The 15,716-nt window shown below is 41.8% G+C and overlaps 1 protein-coding gene across 2 annotated transcripts in view; it reads right to left on the bottom strand.

Annotated features, from left to right (window-relative positions):
• ablim2 (actin binding LIM protein family, member 2) overlaps positions 1–15,716 on the bottom strand; it is a 133,279-nt gene that overhangs the window by 5,185 nt on the left and 112,378 nt on the right. Inside the window, exons 17-21 of one of the 2 annotated variants that reach the window (XM_063002853.1) lie at positions 15,502–15,607; positions 13,656–13,714; positions 5,513–5,564; positions 3,420–3,427; positions 3,204–3,284 (exon numbers count right to left, since the gene is read on the bottom strand). In XM_063002853.1, the coding sequence (XP_062858923.1) occupies positions 3,204–3,284; positions 3,420–3,427; positions 5,513–5,564; positions 13,656–13,714; positions 15,502–15,607 (306 nt within the window). Of the gene's footprint in view, positions 1–3,203; positions 3,285–3,419; positions 3,428–5,512; positions 5,565–13,215; positions 13,506–13,655; positions 13,715–15,501; positions 15,608–15,716 lie in introns of those variants that run through there. The other variant, XM_063002852.1, reaches the window with a different exon arrangement.

Here is a 15,716-nt window from a genome sequence, read left to right as displayed (position 1 = left end):
ACCAAAGTTTCATGTAAACTGTAGCAAATCCACAAATTCCTGAACATTCAAGGTTTTTGTTGTTTAGCTGAACTGAACACTTTTATTAAATCACTACATTTTAGTTTCATTTAAAAGAATGATCTTTTTATTTCTGGGCAGCTTAGTTAGACAGTAGGTAACAAGGGTTTTGCACAGCTCCAGGGTCCTGAAAACCTGGTTTTGAACCTTGCCTTCAGTTACTGTCTATAAGTTCTTCCTATGTTCACATCATTTTCCCCACATGCACTTTACTTTCCTCCCACCATTAAAAACATGCAAAATGTGAACAGGCTGTTCTAATCTGCCTCTGGGTGTAATGAAGTCCATTTTTTTTGTGTCTGATGTCTTATGCCTAGTTCACACTACACAATTTTTCCCCTGATTTTCGCTCGCCGACTGGTCGCCGCTAGATGTGGCTCGGCGATCTAAACTCGGCTCCCAATCGCTATGTGTGAACTGTTCAACGACTCGATCCGAGTGGCTCGCTGAGCGCTCGCCGACTAAAGAGAGATATCTGGCATGTTAAATATCTGGATCAGTCAGTTGCGACTGGCAATGAGTGTGGTGAGGAGGATAATATAGTTTCTATTAGAATACACAGCACACACACAAGCTTTACAATATTTGTGAACTTATTGTCCACGTCAAACCATAATACCATTATGCATTTCAAAAAATATTTATTAACCTCCAACTTGCTACAAAACAAAACAATCCCTGCTGGTTGCATTGCCAAATCCACTCGAATTCGTTTATTTTTCTCTTTGATTTTATGCTGCACATCAGCGCACAAACAACTTTGATCGCTCACTACTTGCTGACGTGCATTTTTGGACGTGGTATTATTAAACTCCTCTTCACTTCTTGCGTTTGTGATCCCTATCGCCGATCAGTCGTGTAGTGTGAAAGCCACACCGACTTGAAAGACTCCCAATTACAAGAGATCCAGTTGTGTAGTGTGAACTGTACAGCGACCTGACGACTTGGAAAGTCATGTAGTGTGAACTTGGCATTAGAGTGACCCATCCTGATCCTAATCAGAATCAAGTGTATCTGAAGAGCAACTCTTCAAAAGAGTGCAAGGCAGCAATACACTGGACAAAGTGCCAATCCACCACAGGGCTTCAGTCAGTAACCCCCAAAACTCATACATAGCCAATACAGCACCTGCTCAGATTCAAACCTGGTCCTCAGTGGTAGTGGGCTAGCATAATAAACCTCTACATCATCTATGCACACTTAAATTATTATTATAATTTTTTTTATTTTGGCTGCTGCTGTATTTAGGTGTCACCACAGAGAATCACAGTGGATCACCACAGCGGATTTTTACACTGGATGCCGTTCATGATGCAACCCTTATTTTTATACAGACTTGGGCCCAGCACCAAGGGCTAACTCACAAGTGTGCATCCTGCATCCTAGGCTGTTTCCATCCCCCCCACACACTAGCCGATCACATTCGTGCAGACGCCTGACCAGCTGATAGCACCACTGCGATTTAAAGCCCAGATCTCAGTGGTAGAAGGCTAATGCCCACAAAAAATAAATAAATATATATATGTATATACAGGGGTTGGACAAAATAACTGAAACACCTGGTTTTAGACCACAATAATTTATTAGTATGGTGTAGGGCCTCCTTTTGCGGCCAATACAGCGTCAATTCGTCTTGGAAATGACATATACAAGTCCTGCACAGTTGTCAGAGGGATTTTAAGCCATTCTTCTTGCAGGATAGTGGCCAGGTCACTACGTGATGCTGGTGGAGGAAAATGTTTCCTGACTCGCTTCTCCAAAACACCCCAAAGTGGCTCAATAATATTTAGATCTGGTGACTGTGCAGGCCATGGGAGATGTTCAACTTCACTTTCATGTTCATCAAACCAATCTTTCACCAGTCTTGCTGTGTGTATTGGTGCATTGTCATCCTGATACACGGCACCGCCATTGGATGCACATGGTCCTCCAGAATGGTTCGGTAGTCCTTGGCAGTGACGCGCCCATCTAGCACAAGTATTGGGCCAAGGGAATGCCATGATATGGCAGCCCAAACCATCACTGATCCACCCCCATGCTTCACTCTGGGCATGCAACAGTCTGGGTGGTACGCTTCTTTGGGGCTTCTCCACACCGTAACTCTCCCGGATGTGGGGAAAACAGTAAAGGTGGACTCATCAGAGAACAATACATGTTTCACATTGTCCACAGCCCAAGATTTGCGCTCCTTGCACCATTGAAACCGACGTTTGGCATTGGCACGAGTGACCAAAGGTTTGGCTACAGCAGTCCGGCCGTGTATATTGACCCTGTGGAGCTCCCGACGGACAGTTCTGGTGGAAACAGGAGAGTTGAGGTGCACATTTAATTCTGCCGTGATTTGGGCAGCCGTGGTTTTATGTTTTTTGGATACAATCCAGGTTAGCACCCGAACATCCCTTTCAGACAGCTTCCTCTTGCGTCCACAGTTAATCCTGTTGGATGTGGTTTGTCCTTCTTGGTGGTATGCTGACATTACCCTGGATACCGTGGCTCTTGATACACCACAAAGACTTGCTGTCTTGGTCACAGATGTGCCAGCAAGACGTGCACCAACAATTTGTCCTCTTTTGAACTCTGGTATGTCACCCATAATGTTGTGTGCATTGCAATATTTTGAGCAAAACTGTGCTCTTACCCTGCTAATTGAACCTTCACACTCTGCTCTTACTGGTGCAATGTGCAATTAATGAAGATTGGCCACCAGACTGGTCCAATTTAGCCATGAAACCTCCCACACTAAAATGACAGGTGTTTCAGTTATTTTGTCCAACCCCTGTATACATATATGTATATATACATATATATATATATATATATATATATATATATATATATATATATATATATATATATATATATATATATATATACACACACACACATATATAAATTTTTTTTTTTTTTGTAAATATTAAAACCAGTCTATAATATTTGTATGACATCACTCTCAAAACTGTAAATGACCATTGTTATACACACACAAAGAAGTGTAAGGCAGGTAAAAGATTACTGTGTGAAATTTATATCACACTGGGGAAGTTACAGACACTTTACTGGCAGTCGCAGTGAATTCAGTGAAAGCTAGATAGGAGAACAGGGAGCGTTTTATTATTAGTTTATTATTGTAAAGGTAATTCTACCTCCAGCCTGGTGCGGTCCACATCCCGAGGCAGCTTTACTCGAACTCTGTGAGTCACAGCAAGCATCTCATATGGGTATGTCTACACACACACACACACGCACGCACACCACACATTTAAATTGTTACTATACAGCTTTAGTTGTAAATATCTTTATTTATGCTATAAAATGGTTTAAATGAACCAGAATCTGTGATGAAAAGTGTAAAAACTTACCTTGTATTCTGAAACAGAAGAGAGAACAGAGAGTCAGAACAGTAATGAAAGGTAACATCAATATAACTTACAGTTGAAGTCAAAAGTTTACATAGACTTGTCAGGGGAATGTCCTGTCTGGCCTAAAATTATTGGGACTTTAATTATTTCTGCAACTGTTCTTTTCATGTGGGTTTTCTTTTTTCCTCTTGTTCCTTACTAGTAACATTTAGGGAGTTTTTCTTGCCACTGTCGCCTTAGGTCTGCTTGGCATCTGTAAAGTTTACTGTGGTGTTTCTGGAAACATACTGGGTTAAAAGAGTCACATACAGCAACTCAGAAGACAAAGAGCACACATCTCTCTCGCTTTATATACTAGTTCAGAGTTCAGTGGTAAGGTAGCGTAATAGCCCACTGCATTAACTGAGTCGGAGAGTTACTATTATTCTTTTTAGGGCCACATACCACACACATACAGTGTATCACAAAAGTGAGTACACCCCTCACATTTCTGCAAATATTTCATTATATCTTTTCATGGGACAACACTATAGAAATAAAACTTGGATATAACTTAGAGTAGTCAGTGTACAGCCTGTATAGCAGTGTAGATTTACTGTCTTCTGAAAATAACTCAACACACAGCCATTAATGTCTAAATGGCTGGCAACATAAGTGAGTACACCCCACAGTGAACATGTCCAAATTGTGCCCAAAGTGTCAATATTTTGTGTGACCACCATTACTATCCGTCACTGCCTTAACCCTCCTGGGCATGGAATTCACCAGAGCTGCACAGGTTGCTACTGGAATCCTCTTCCACTCCTCCATGACGACATCACGGAGCTGGTGGATGTTAGACACCTTGAACTCCTCCACCTTCCACTTGAGGATGCGCCACAAGTGCTCAATTGGGTTTAGTCCATCACCTTTACCTTCAGCTTCCTCAGCAAGGCAGTTGTCATCTTGGAGGTTGTGTTTGGGGTCGTTTTCCTGTTGGAAAACTGCCATGAGGCCCAGTTTTCGAAGGGAGGGGATCATGCTCTGTTTCAGAATGTCACAGTACATGTTGGAATTCATGTTTCCCTCAATGAACTGCAGCTCCCCAGTGCCAGCAACACTCATGCAGCCCAAGACCATGATGCTACCACCACCATGCTTGACTGTAGGCAAGATACAGTTGTCTTGGTACTTCTCACCAGGGCGCCGCCACACATGCTGGACACCGTCTGAGCCAAACAAGTTTATCTTGGTCTCGTCAGACCACAGGGCATTCCAGTAATCCATGTTCTTGGACTGCTTGTCTTCAGCGAACTGTTTGCGGGCTTTCTTGTGCGTCAGCTTCCTTCTGGGATGACGACCATGCAGACCGAGTTGATGCAGTGTGCGGCGTATGGTCTGAGCACTGACAGGCTGACCTCCCACGTCTTCAACCTCTGCAGCAATGCTGGCAGCACTCATGTGTCTATTTTTTAAAGCCAACCTCTGGATATGACGCCGAACACGTGGACTCAACTTCTTTGGTCGACCCTGGCGAAGCCTGTTCCGAGTGGAACCTGTCCTGGAAAACCGCTGTATGACCTTGGCCACCATGCTGTAGTTCAGTTTCAGGGTGTTAGCAATCTTCTTATAGCCCAGGCCATCTTTGTGGAGAGCAACAATTCTATTTCTCACATCCTCAGAGAGTTCTTTGCCATGAGGTGCCATGTTGAATATCCAGTGGCCAGTATGAGAGAATTGTACCCAAAACACCAAATTTAACAGCCCTGCTCCCCATTTACACCTGGGACCTTGACACATGACACCAGGGAGGGACAACAACACATTTGGGCACAATTTGGACATGTTCACTGTGGGGTGTACTCACTTATGTTGCCAGCCATTTAGACATTAATGGCTGTGTGTTGAGTTATTTTCAGAAGACAGTAAATCTACACTGCTATACAAGCTGTACACTGACTACTCTAAGTTATATCCAAGTTTCATGTCTATAGTGTTGTCCCATGAAAAGATATAATGAAATATTTGCAGAAATGTGAGGGGTGTACTCACTTTTGTGATACACTGTACATACACTGAATCACACTCTCCCTTTCTCTCACACACACACTTACCTCTCATTGTTCCCCAGCTGGAATCATGATCATCCTCTGCAAGGTCAGCTGCCTTTAAAAGTCGGACAAAAAGTCATTTACTACAACAAACAAAGTTTTATTACGGTGCTTTCAAATTCAAATCGTGCAACTACAGTCTCTGTTTGCAAAATACAATCTGCTGAGGTTCTTTCTTTTATTTCCTAAGGTTAAGGGTCAATGAATTAATTTAACTATTAAGTTTGGTTTTGATGTGCTGCTGCACTGGCCTTAAATTCCTCCTATGTGAATAGTTTTTTATAAAACGGATAGTTCCGGTCCTAAAATCTGATTGGCTGAGCCGCGTTCGAAGCCGTTGTAAAATCCCCGATAAACGCACACCTAGGACCACCTCACATCATTCCATATTAATACGCCACTGAATAGAAAAAGTTAGTTATTTTCGCCCTAATGTTGCCTAGCAACACTGTTAATCGAACTATTTTGCGTCGCGGAAGAATGCTTTATTGTAAGTTTATACACAATAAATACATTTATGAATTAAACATTGTTGTATTTATTATATTTTATGTTGACCGCCGTTTTATAAAAGCAATAAGCCACTCGAGACCGTGCATTACTGTTATGATTTTAGCACGGGGAAAGAAGTTTTAGGCAAAAACGTCATCCCCGTGCTAAAATCACAGTAATGCACGGCCTCTCGAGGCTTATTGCTTTATTCTAGGGCTGTCGTTAATTGCGTTAATTAATGGGGGGTCCTCCACGACATGAACTCAACCACTCACCTCACTTCGTTACGTAAAATGCAAATAACTAAAACTGTGCATTAAAAATACCAGAGCCAGGTGCCCAGGTGGGGCAGCGGGTTATTCCGCTTGCACACCAGCACCGAGTTTCTGAACTCCCCTGTTCGAAACTCTGTGTTGCCACCGGTCGGCTGGGCGCCATCTAGCGGGCATAATTGGCAGTGCCTGCAGCAGATACTAATTGGCCACCGTATCTGCAGGGTGGGGGCCGGACTATGTGTTGGTGGGTGGGTACTTCATACGCTGTGTAAGGACCCTGATTGGCGGAAGAGACGCCTGTGCAGAATGCATGGGCGAGAAGAGGGGGGCTGTACACGTGTCGTAAGAGGCGTGTACAGTGACATGCTTTCCTCGGATGCAATCTGGCAATTATGTTACTTTTGATACTTTTATTAGTTTTTTTGATACTTTTTGTTCTTTCTACTGTACATCGCGTCTGCGGCCGGTGGTGAACGGTTGATGAGTTTTCCTGGGATCGGCACAATGTTGAACTATTCCGTTGACCAGCTGAGGAAGTTCAACAATTGCACTACTCCATCGTGTATTTCAGTCATCAAACAGCTTGGACTCCTTCGCCGGCCTCGTTATATTCACAGGGGCTCCCGGAGAAAGCTTGTTTATTTTCGAAACGGTAACGCTATTCCATCCTTCTGGTCAGCCGTGCGCACTGCCGCTCCGCAAACACATCTTCAGAGCACTGCTGCCTTGCACACTAGTAGCGGTGTAGTCTCCATGACAACGCTGTCCACGGAGTGGGATGGGAAACGCGGAGTGGACTTTGCAAATCTCCGTTCTCTTCCTCGTTCCTCACAGCCAACTACACAACAATACCACTTGAAAATGGCATTGCTTAATGTTCGTTCACTCAACACAAAAAGTACTGTACTTAGTGAATTTATATCTGACAGTGAACTAGACTTTTTCTGTCTCACTGAAACTTGGCATAAACCCTTGGATTATTTTACGCTAAATCAGACCACGCCAATGGGATACTCGTATATTGATGAACCTCGTATGGAAGGGCAAGGTGGTGGTGTTGCTGCAGTCTATAGGGATGATATTAAAATAACCACTTTGTCTTTTCCTGCTGCTCTTTCTTTTGAACACCTGGCTTTCAAGTTGTCAGGGCCTACTCCTCTGGTCACTGCTGTAGTTTATCGTCCGCCAAAGCCAAACGCTTCCTTTCTCTCTGATTTTTCAGATTTTTTAACCCAGCTTAGTGCCCTCTCATCCTCTGTACTGCTTATGGGTGATTTTAACATCCATATTGATGACAACAACTGTAAATTTGCCAGGGAATTTTTGGAATTGTTACAGTGTTTTAATTTCACACAACATATAAATTTTCCAACTCATAAAAAAGGTCATACTCTTGACCTTGTCTGCTCTACTGGTGTCCTAGTTCATCAGCCGTCCAGCCATGACCTTACTGTCTCTGATCATTTGACAATCATCATGGACATTGAGGTCACTAAGCCCATCACTAGAGCTAAACATAAAATATCCTTCAGGAATCTTCAATATATCTCTCCCTCTGCTTTCTCAGATTCTCTTGTTAAAAAGATGTCTGTCTGTCCTGTACTGTCTAGTAATTCATCTGACCTTGTCGATTACTATAATGACATACTCGCCTCATGTCTTGATGAGCTGGCTCCTTTGAGAACCAAATTTGTTTCATTTAGTCATTCTGCACCATGGTACACAATTGAGCTTCACCAAATGAAATCCCGTAAACGCCAGCTTGAAAGACTTTATAAGAAAACCGGTCTAACAGTACATTATCAGATTTATTCTGATTATCTTCAACATTACAAAGACGCTCTTACGGCAGCCCGATCCACTTACTATTCCGAACTCATACATGCTGGATCAACAAATCCTAAGACTCTCTTTTCCACAATAAATAAACTTCTCAAACCAGTTGACAATACTACCAATTCCTTTACAGTTGACAAGTGTAACTCTTACCTCTCATTTTTACAAACAAAAGTTGAGAATATCCACAATTTTCTGACAGTTTCCCCTGTCATCTCTGTTTCTCCGCCTGTCTCACCTCAATTTATTACCCAGCCTCTGTCTCAGTTCTCACCTGTGTCTCATTTGGACCTATCTGAGATCTTGACAGGGATGCGAAGCTCCACTTGTGTTTTGGATCCTGCTCCATCAAAACTTGTTAAGGGTTGTTTTCCAGTTATCTCATCACTTATCACAGAGATAATCAATTCCTCTCTTAGTTCTGGCTCAGTCCCTCAATCACTCAAATTGGCTGCTGTTACTCCCATACTTAAAAAACCTGGACTTGACTCTAACATTTTGAGTAACTTTCGGCCCATTTCCAATCTTCCATTTCTGTCGAAAATACTGGAACGTGTTGTTGCCTCACATCTCAAAGATCACCCAAATTCCAATAATCTATTTGAATCATTTCAGTCTGGTTTCCGCCCCCAGCACAGCACTGAGTCAGCCCTCCTCAAAGTCACAAATGACCTTCTTCTTTCCTCAGACTCTGGACAAATTAATATTCTCGTCCTCCTTGATCTTACAGCAGCTTTTGACACCATTAATCACTCCATTCTTCTGTCCCGCCTTGAATCCTCTGTCAACATCACTGGTACTGCCCTTTTGTGGTTAAGGTCATATCTCGTAAACAGACAACAGTTTGTTAATATCAACAATTGTAGTTCTGCCATTGCTCCACTGTCCCAAGGCGTTCCCCAAGGCTCAGTGTTAGAATCCCTTTTGTTTATTCTTTATATGCTCCCCCTTGGTGACATCATACGTCGGCATGGTTTACATTTCCACTGCTATGCTGATGATATTCAGCTTTACATCTCCGCCAAATCCATTAATACTGAGCTTCACTCCACTCTGACAAATTGCATCACTGAAATGAAATTGTGCATGAAAGCTAATTTCCTCAAATTAAACTGTGAAAAATCTGATATGATCATCGTAGGTCCTACATCCCTGGCAAAAACCACAAACAATTTTCAAATTACCATTGATAATGACACTTTGTCTCCGTCTTCTAACATCCAAAATCTTGGTGTAATTTTTTATAGCAACCTCTCTTTTGACCTCCATGTAAATCACATCACCAAAACTGCTTTCTTTCATCTAAAAGACATTGCACGTCTACGTCCATCACTCTCCTTTTCTGCCGCCGAAATCTTGATTCATGCTTTTATTACATCCAGAATTGATTATTGCAATAGCATCCTTTATGGTACATCTAACAAAATCCTAAAAAAACTTCAGTATATCCAGAATTCAGCTGCTCGCCTCCTTACTCATACTCGCTCCCGTGATCATATTATACCTGTTCTCCAAAAACTTCATTGGCTTCCCGTTGCTCAACGCATTCAATTCAAAATTCTTCTATTCACTCACAAAGCTCTCCATAATCAGGCCCCATCCTACCTCACCGACCTGCTCCATCAGCACATTCCCTCCAGTAGCCTTTGCTCTTCTGAGGCTAACCTACTGTCCATACCCTCTAGGACCAAGCACCGGACCTGGGGTGACAGGACCTTTTCCATAGCTGCTCCATCTTTATGGAATGCTCTCCCCAAACACCTACGAGATTGTCCTGACCTGTCCAAATTCAAGTCACTTCTCAAAACTCATCTATTCAGAGTGGCATTTAACTTGTAACAACACGAAATAAATGCTTTTATTTTTGCTATTCTTTTTAATAGTTTTTATACTTAGATCACGACAGAAATGTGAAGTCCTAGATCCTAAAACTTGTAAAGTTTTCAGTTTCCTGATTGCATGTGAATCTGTCCTGTTTCTGTCTAATTTTAAGAAATTGTTCTATATTTGTTGTTCTCTCATAATTTAGCTAATTTTTAATGAACTGTCTTATGCTGCTCTCTTTGTTTTTATCTTAATTATTCTTGATGTTGATGTACTATTTTGATTTTGTACTATGATTTGTATGGTGTATGTATTTGTTTTGATTATTTGTCTTATGTAAAGCGTCTTTGAGTATCTTGAAAAGCGCTATATAAATAAAATGTATTATTATTATTATTATTAACTTCTGAGTGAGTACTTTTAATTCATTGTGATCAGCTATCAGCATATGCAATTTGTTGAGGGGGGCCAAAAAATGTTTTTTTTGCACTGGGGCCCATGAGCTCCTAGTTACGTCACTGGTGTTGCATCTAGAAATGGTTCATATTATGAGCGCCTGTTTTCAGAAAGATCCTCACTTTCGTCAAATAATGTGAACAGACTTGTCATGTTAAATAACTGACTGAAAGATGGGTAGCTGGTAACAACTCTATATAGGCATTATCTGGCTTTCTAAAAATAATTTAGATTTAATAATTTTATCATAATTTTATGCATGTTTTTATTGGTAAATGTTATTGCAATAAAAAATGTGCATAACTGTTTAAATTTTGCTTAGTTATTAGTTTGCGATTAATTGCGATTAATTTGGTTCTTTAATTGCGATTAATCTCGATTAAAAAAATTAATCGCGTGACAGCCCTAGTCTTTTCACATCCTGCAAATATTGTTGTGGCGTGTTGTGGACAGTCAAGCTTGTGATTAAAAAATTTTACTAACAATGTTCTGTTGCCTAATTTAAAGTGGTTCCACACTTTTTCATTACAAAAAAATGTTCCTGGCAGGCCAAACGAGTTTCAAAATCTTGCAGATCTGACACAGTGATTCATACTTCTAACAAACATAGTACTGAAACATCACTGGTTTGATTATACAGCCTGTTTTGTTTAGTATGAAGGCTAATAAAAATACCTCTGTATTATCATTTTATTTCATTTTCATGTTTTTCCACCGCTTTATCCTGGCCAGGGTTGTGGTGGGTCAGATTTCCCTGGTTCCACTGGGTGCAAATGCAGCAACACACCCAGACAGAACGGTAGTATCCCCTGTAACATACTAATGATGTAACAGCACTGCTGGGGATTTGAACCCAGGATCTCAGGAGTAGTGGATAACATATTTAATTACATAATGGTGTGGTTCTATAAATATGGGCCATAAAAAGTATCAGAACTGAATCTGCTAATTAATCCTTTTCATGCCAACAAAACTGCCCATGTCTGTCGAGGCATGGACTCCACAAAACCACTAAAAATGTCCTGTGCTATCGAGCACCAAGACTAAAGCAGCCCATTCTTTAAGTCCTGTAAGTGGCAAGAAGGGGCCTCCATGGATCAGACGTGTCTGTACAGAACATCCCTCGGATGCTTAGTTAAATTTAGATCTGGGGAATTTGGAGGCCAAGTCAACACCTTGAACTTTCTGTCATGTTCACCCAAACTATTTTTTACAGTGTGGCAGCATGCATTATCCTGCTGAAAGAGGTCACTGAGATTAGGGAATGCCGTTGCCATGATGGAGTTTAACTGGTCTGCAGAAATGTTTAGGGTAGGTGGCTTTTGTCCAAGTAACATCCACATGAATGGCAAGACCCGTTTCCCAGCAGAACTTTGCCCAGAGCTTCACAATGTCTTCATCATGTGGTCTTCTGTTTTTGCCCAACCACTTTACCGGGTAAAATTGTAATATACACTGATCAGCCATAACAGTAAAACCACCTCCTTGTTTCTACACTCACTGTCCATTTTATCAGCTCCACTTACCATATAGGAGCACTTTGTGGTTCTACAATTACTGACTGTAGTCCATCTATTTCTCTACATACCTTTTTAGCCTGCTTTCACCCTGTTCTTCAATGGTCAGGACCCCCACAGGACCACAACAGAGCAGGTATTATTTAGGTGGTGGATCATTCTCAGCACTGCAGTGACACTGACATGGTGGTGGTGTGTTAGTGTGTGTTGTGCTGGTATGAGTAGATCAGACACAGCAGCGCTGCTGGAGTTTTTAAAAGCTTGTGTCCACTCACTGTCCACTCTATTAGACACTCCTACCTAGTTGGTCCACCTTGTAGATGTAAAGTCAGAGACGATCGCTCTTCCATTGCTGCTGTTTGAGTTGGTCGTCTTCTAGACCTTCATCATTGGTCACAGGACGCTGCCCACGGGGCGCTGTTGGCTGGATATATTTTTGGTTGGTGGACTATTCCCAGTCCAGCAGTGACAGTGAGGTGTTTAAAAACTCCAGCAGCGCTGCTGTGTCTGATCCACTCATACCAGCACAACACACACTAACACACCGCCACCATGTCAGTGTCACTGCAGTGCTGAGAATGATCCACCACCCAAATAATACCTGCTCTGTGGTGGTCCTGGGAGAGTCCTGACCATTGAAGAACAGAGTGAAAGGGGGCTAACAAAGCATGCAGAGAAACAGATGGACTGCAGTCAGTAATTGTAGAACTACAAAGTGCTTATTCCATATAGTAAGTGGAGCTGATAAAATGGACAGTGAGTGTAGAAACAAGGAGGTGGTTTTAATGTTGCTGCAGTCTTTGTTGCTGCAGTCGTAAGGTTAGACATTTAAACCTATTAACTCTCATGATACTAAAGGACTAAGGTTTGTGGTTGGGGTAAATAATGACACCAGCTTTATTAAAAAAAAGTTGGATACTATTTTGATAACACTGCCACCAAGTGTAGCAGAGACAATTATCTTTAGTATTAGCTTGATTCCACTGAAATAATGCAATTTAGCATGAAGTGTTTGATCAGGATTTCTTATTTCCCTTTGCTTCCTGAGTTAATTTAAATCTTATTTCCTCTTGAATGAGAATGCAGCCTCGTCTTTTCTCCTGCACCACAGCCACATGCCAAATCAATGCAATGTGTGGATTACACAGCTACATCCTGACCTTAACAGACAACATCCTGATGAGATTACAAAGCCTGTTACCATAATGCATACACAGGGTTGTATTGTAGGACCTCTGCTCATTCTCACAGCTGTGATAGGAAATTTATTTATTTATTAGGATTTTAACGTCATGTTTTACACACTTTGGTTACATTCATGACAGGACAGGTAATAACTGGTTACACAAGATTCATCAGTTCAAGCTTTTAATGTCAAACACAGTCACGAACAACTTAGTATCTCCAATTCACCTCGCCTGCATGTCTTTGGACTGTGGAAGTAAACCGGAGCTCCCGTAGGAAACCCACACAGACACAGGGAGTAAATTGCAAACTCCAGACAGAAAGGACCCGGACCGCTCCATCTGGGAATCAAACCCAGGACCTTCTTGCTGTGAGGCAACAGTGCTACCCACCGAGCCACCGTGTCGCCCGCTGTGATAGGTAAACCAGAAAAGAAGTCTATATATATGATTCTAGCTGTCTAGTTGTTTCAATAATATCTTTCTATCTCTACACCAAGTGCATCCATAAGGACAGAGGTTGCATTTTACCCTTTGTGAAAGATTTCAGACATGCATTTACCTTGTAGATGCCATTCTGACCATAACCAGGAAGAGAAGCAGATTTATTGTAGGGAAAATCTAGAACAAAAATACAAAGCAATACGTTGAATTAAAGTTAGACAAAATCTGTGCAAGAAATTAGATAATTTAATGAAATAGTTGTTTAACATGAAAAGGCAGTAGCTGGGACGAGTCAGCCACCACTTTTTGGAGTTGCAACACACTGTAAATAAGGGCACTAGCTTTAACTTGTAGGGGACAGTGGTAGCCTAGTGGGTATGGCTTTGGGCTAGTAACTGAAAGGTTGAGACTTCGAATCCCAGTTCTGCCATGCAGCCACTGTTGGGCCCTTGAGCGAGATCCGTAACCCTGTCTGCTCCAGGGGCGCCGTACAATGGCTGACCCTGCACTCTGAGCCCAGCTTCCAAACAAGCTGGGATATGCGAAAAAAGAATTTCATTGTACTTCATTGTACACCTGTATATGTATAAATGACAAATAAAGGCGTTCTATTCTATTCTAGCATTCCAGTGTATTTTTTTCCTGTCTAGTGAATGAGATTAATTGAATGTGCTGGGTGCTGGTGTATATCTGGAAATTGTGCAGTGCTAAAAATGCATGATTAATTACCACTAACCAAAACCTGATTACTTGAAAAGCCAAAGAGGCTTATTTTGATCATACCTAAAACGAATCGCACCTGGGTTTAATTTATAGGAACCAAAGCTGACAGCTCTGTTACTGCAGTTTATTAGAGTATGACTTTCCAAGTCATCAGGTCGCTGTACAGTTCACACTACACAATTGAATTTCTTGTAATCGGGAGTCTTTCAAGTCGGTGTGTAATTCACTCTACACGACTGATCGGCGATAGGGTGTTTCACACTACACCATCTATCACCAACTGGAATCGCAGGCGAGCTTCTCTGGTCTCCCAAACTACGTTTTGTCACGAAAGCAAACGTGAGAAGTGACGAGGGGTTTAATGATACCACGTCCAAAAATGCACGTCAACAAGTAGCGAGCGATCAAAGTTTGTGCACTGTAAAAACAAGGAGAAAAAATAAATGAATCTGAGTGGATTTGGCTACGCGAGCAGCATGGATTGTTCTATAGTGAGTTGGAGGTTAATAAATATTTTTTGCAATGCAACGTTGGTGTTTTGTTTTGTAGAGAACGATAAGGTCAGAATACTTTAAAACTTGTGTGTGTTGATGTATTCTGATATAAACTATATTATGCCCCTGTCCCACCTGTTTACAACTTCTCCCCTGCGTTTCCCCTCACCCTGTATCTTGCGTTCTCATTGGCTGTTCGACATAGCACTCATTGCCAGTCAGACAACTCAGATTCAGATATTCGACATGCTAGAAATCTCTCTTCGGCTGCTCGGATCAAGTTGTTGAGTAGTTCACACATAGCGATTAACAGCCGAGTTTCGATCGCTGAGTTGCTCCCGAGCCGGCAAATCTAGAGCTGACCAGTCGCCGAGCGAAAATCAGGGCAAAAATCGTGTAGTGTGAACAAACACAAGTACATGATGTCACAAGATGCAACCCTAAAAGTGCTGTGAGAGAACAGAGTACCTTCTTTGGTGTGGGCAGTGTAGTAATGATGCTGTTCACCCTATATAGCATGCAGGCCATTACACATCATCACTTACTCAGACCTTCTGCACAGACTCTGACCCTGTTTCTCTCTAGTTTGGATTACTGTTCACTTCTCTAAATGATGTAGAGTTATATAATCATATTTGGTATTGATCAGTACCACATAAGGTACATTCCTTATTGGATAAGACTGGATCAGGTTGCACACAGTTAGCTAACACTCCTAAGTGACATTCTCTGTGAAGGGTTACTCACTGGGCTGAAACATGTCTGTAGGCAGGCTGTGAGTGGAAGTCCTAGGATCAATGTCTGGAGACTGTCCATCACTCTCACTCTTCAGAAGAGTCCAACTAGTTCTGGTCTACAGACAAATGCAAAGATTAGTAGAAAGAATTGAACAAATGATTGATTCTGAAAGATTGATCATTTTACTGAGTGTATTACTGCTTAAAACAAGACCGCAAGAGAGC

This window comes from Trichomycterus rosablanca, chromosome 10, assembly GCF_030014385.1.
Source record: "Trichomycterus rosablanca isolate fTriRos1 chromosome 10, fTriRos1.hap1, whole genome shotgun sequence".
In the NCBI taxonomy this organism is placed as follows: Eukaryota; Metazoa; Chordata; class Actinopteri; order Siluriformes; family Trichomycteridae; genus Trichomycterus; species Trichomycterus rosablanca.
The sequence above is the reverse complement of the archived record's forward strand: the minus strand, read 5'-3'. Positions and strand labels throughout refer to the sequence as shown.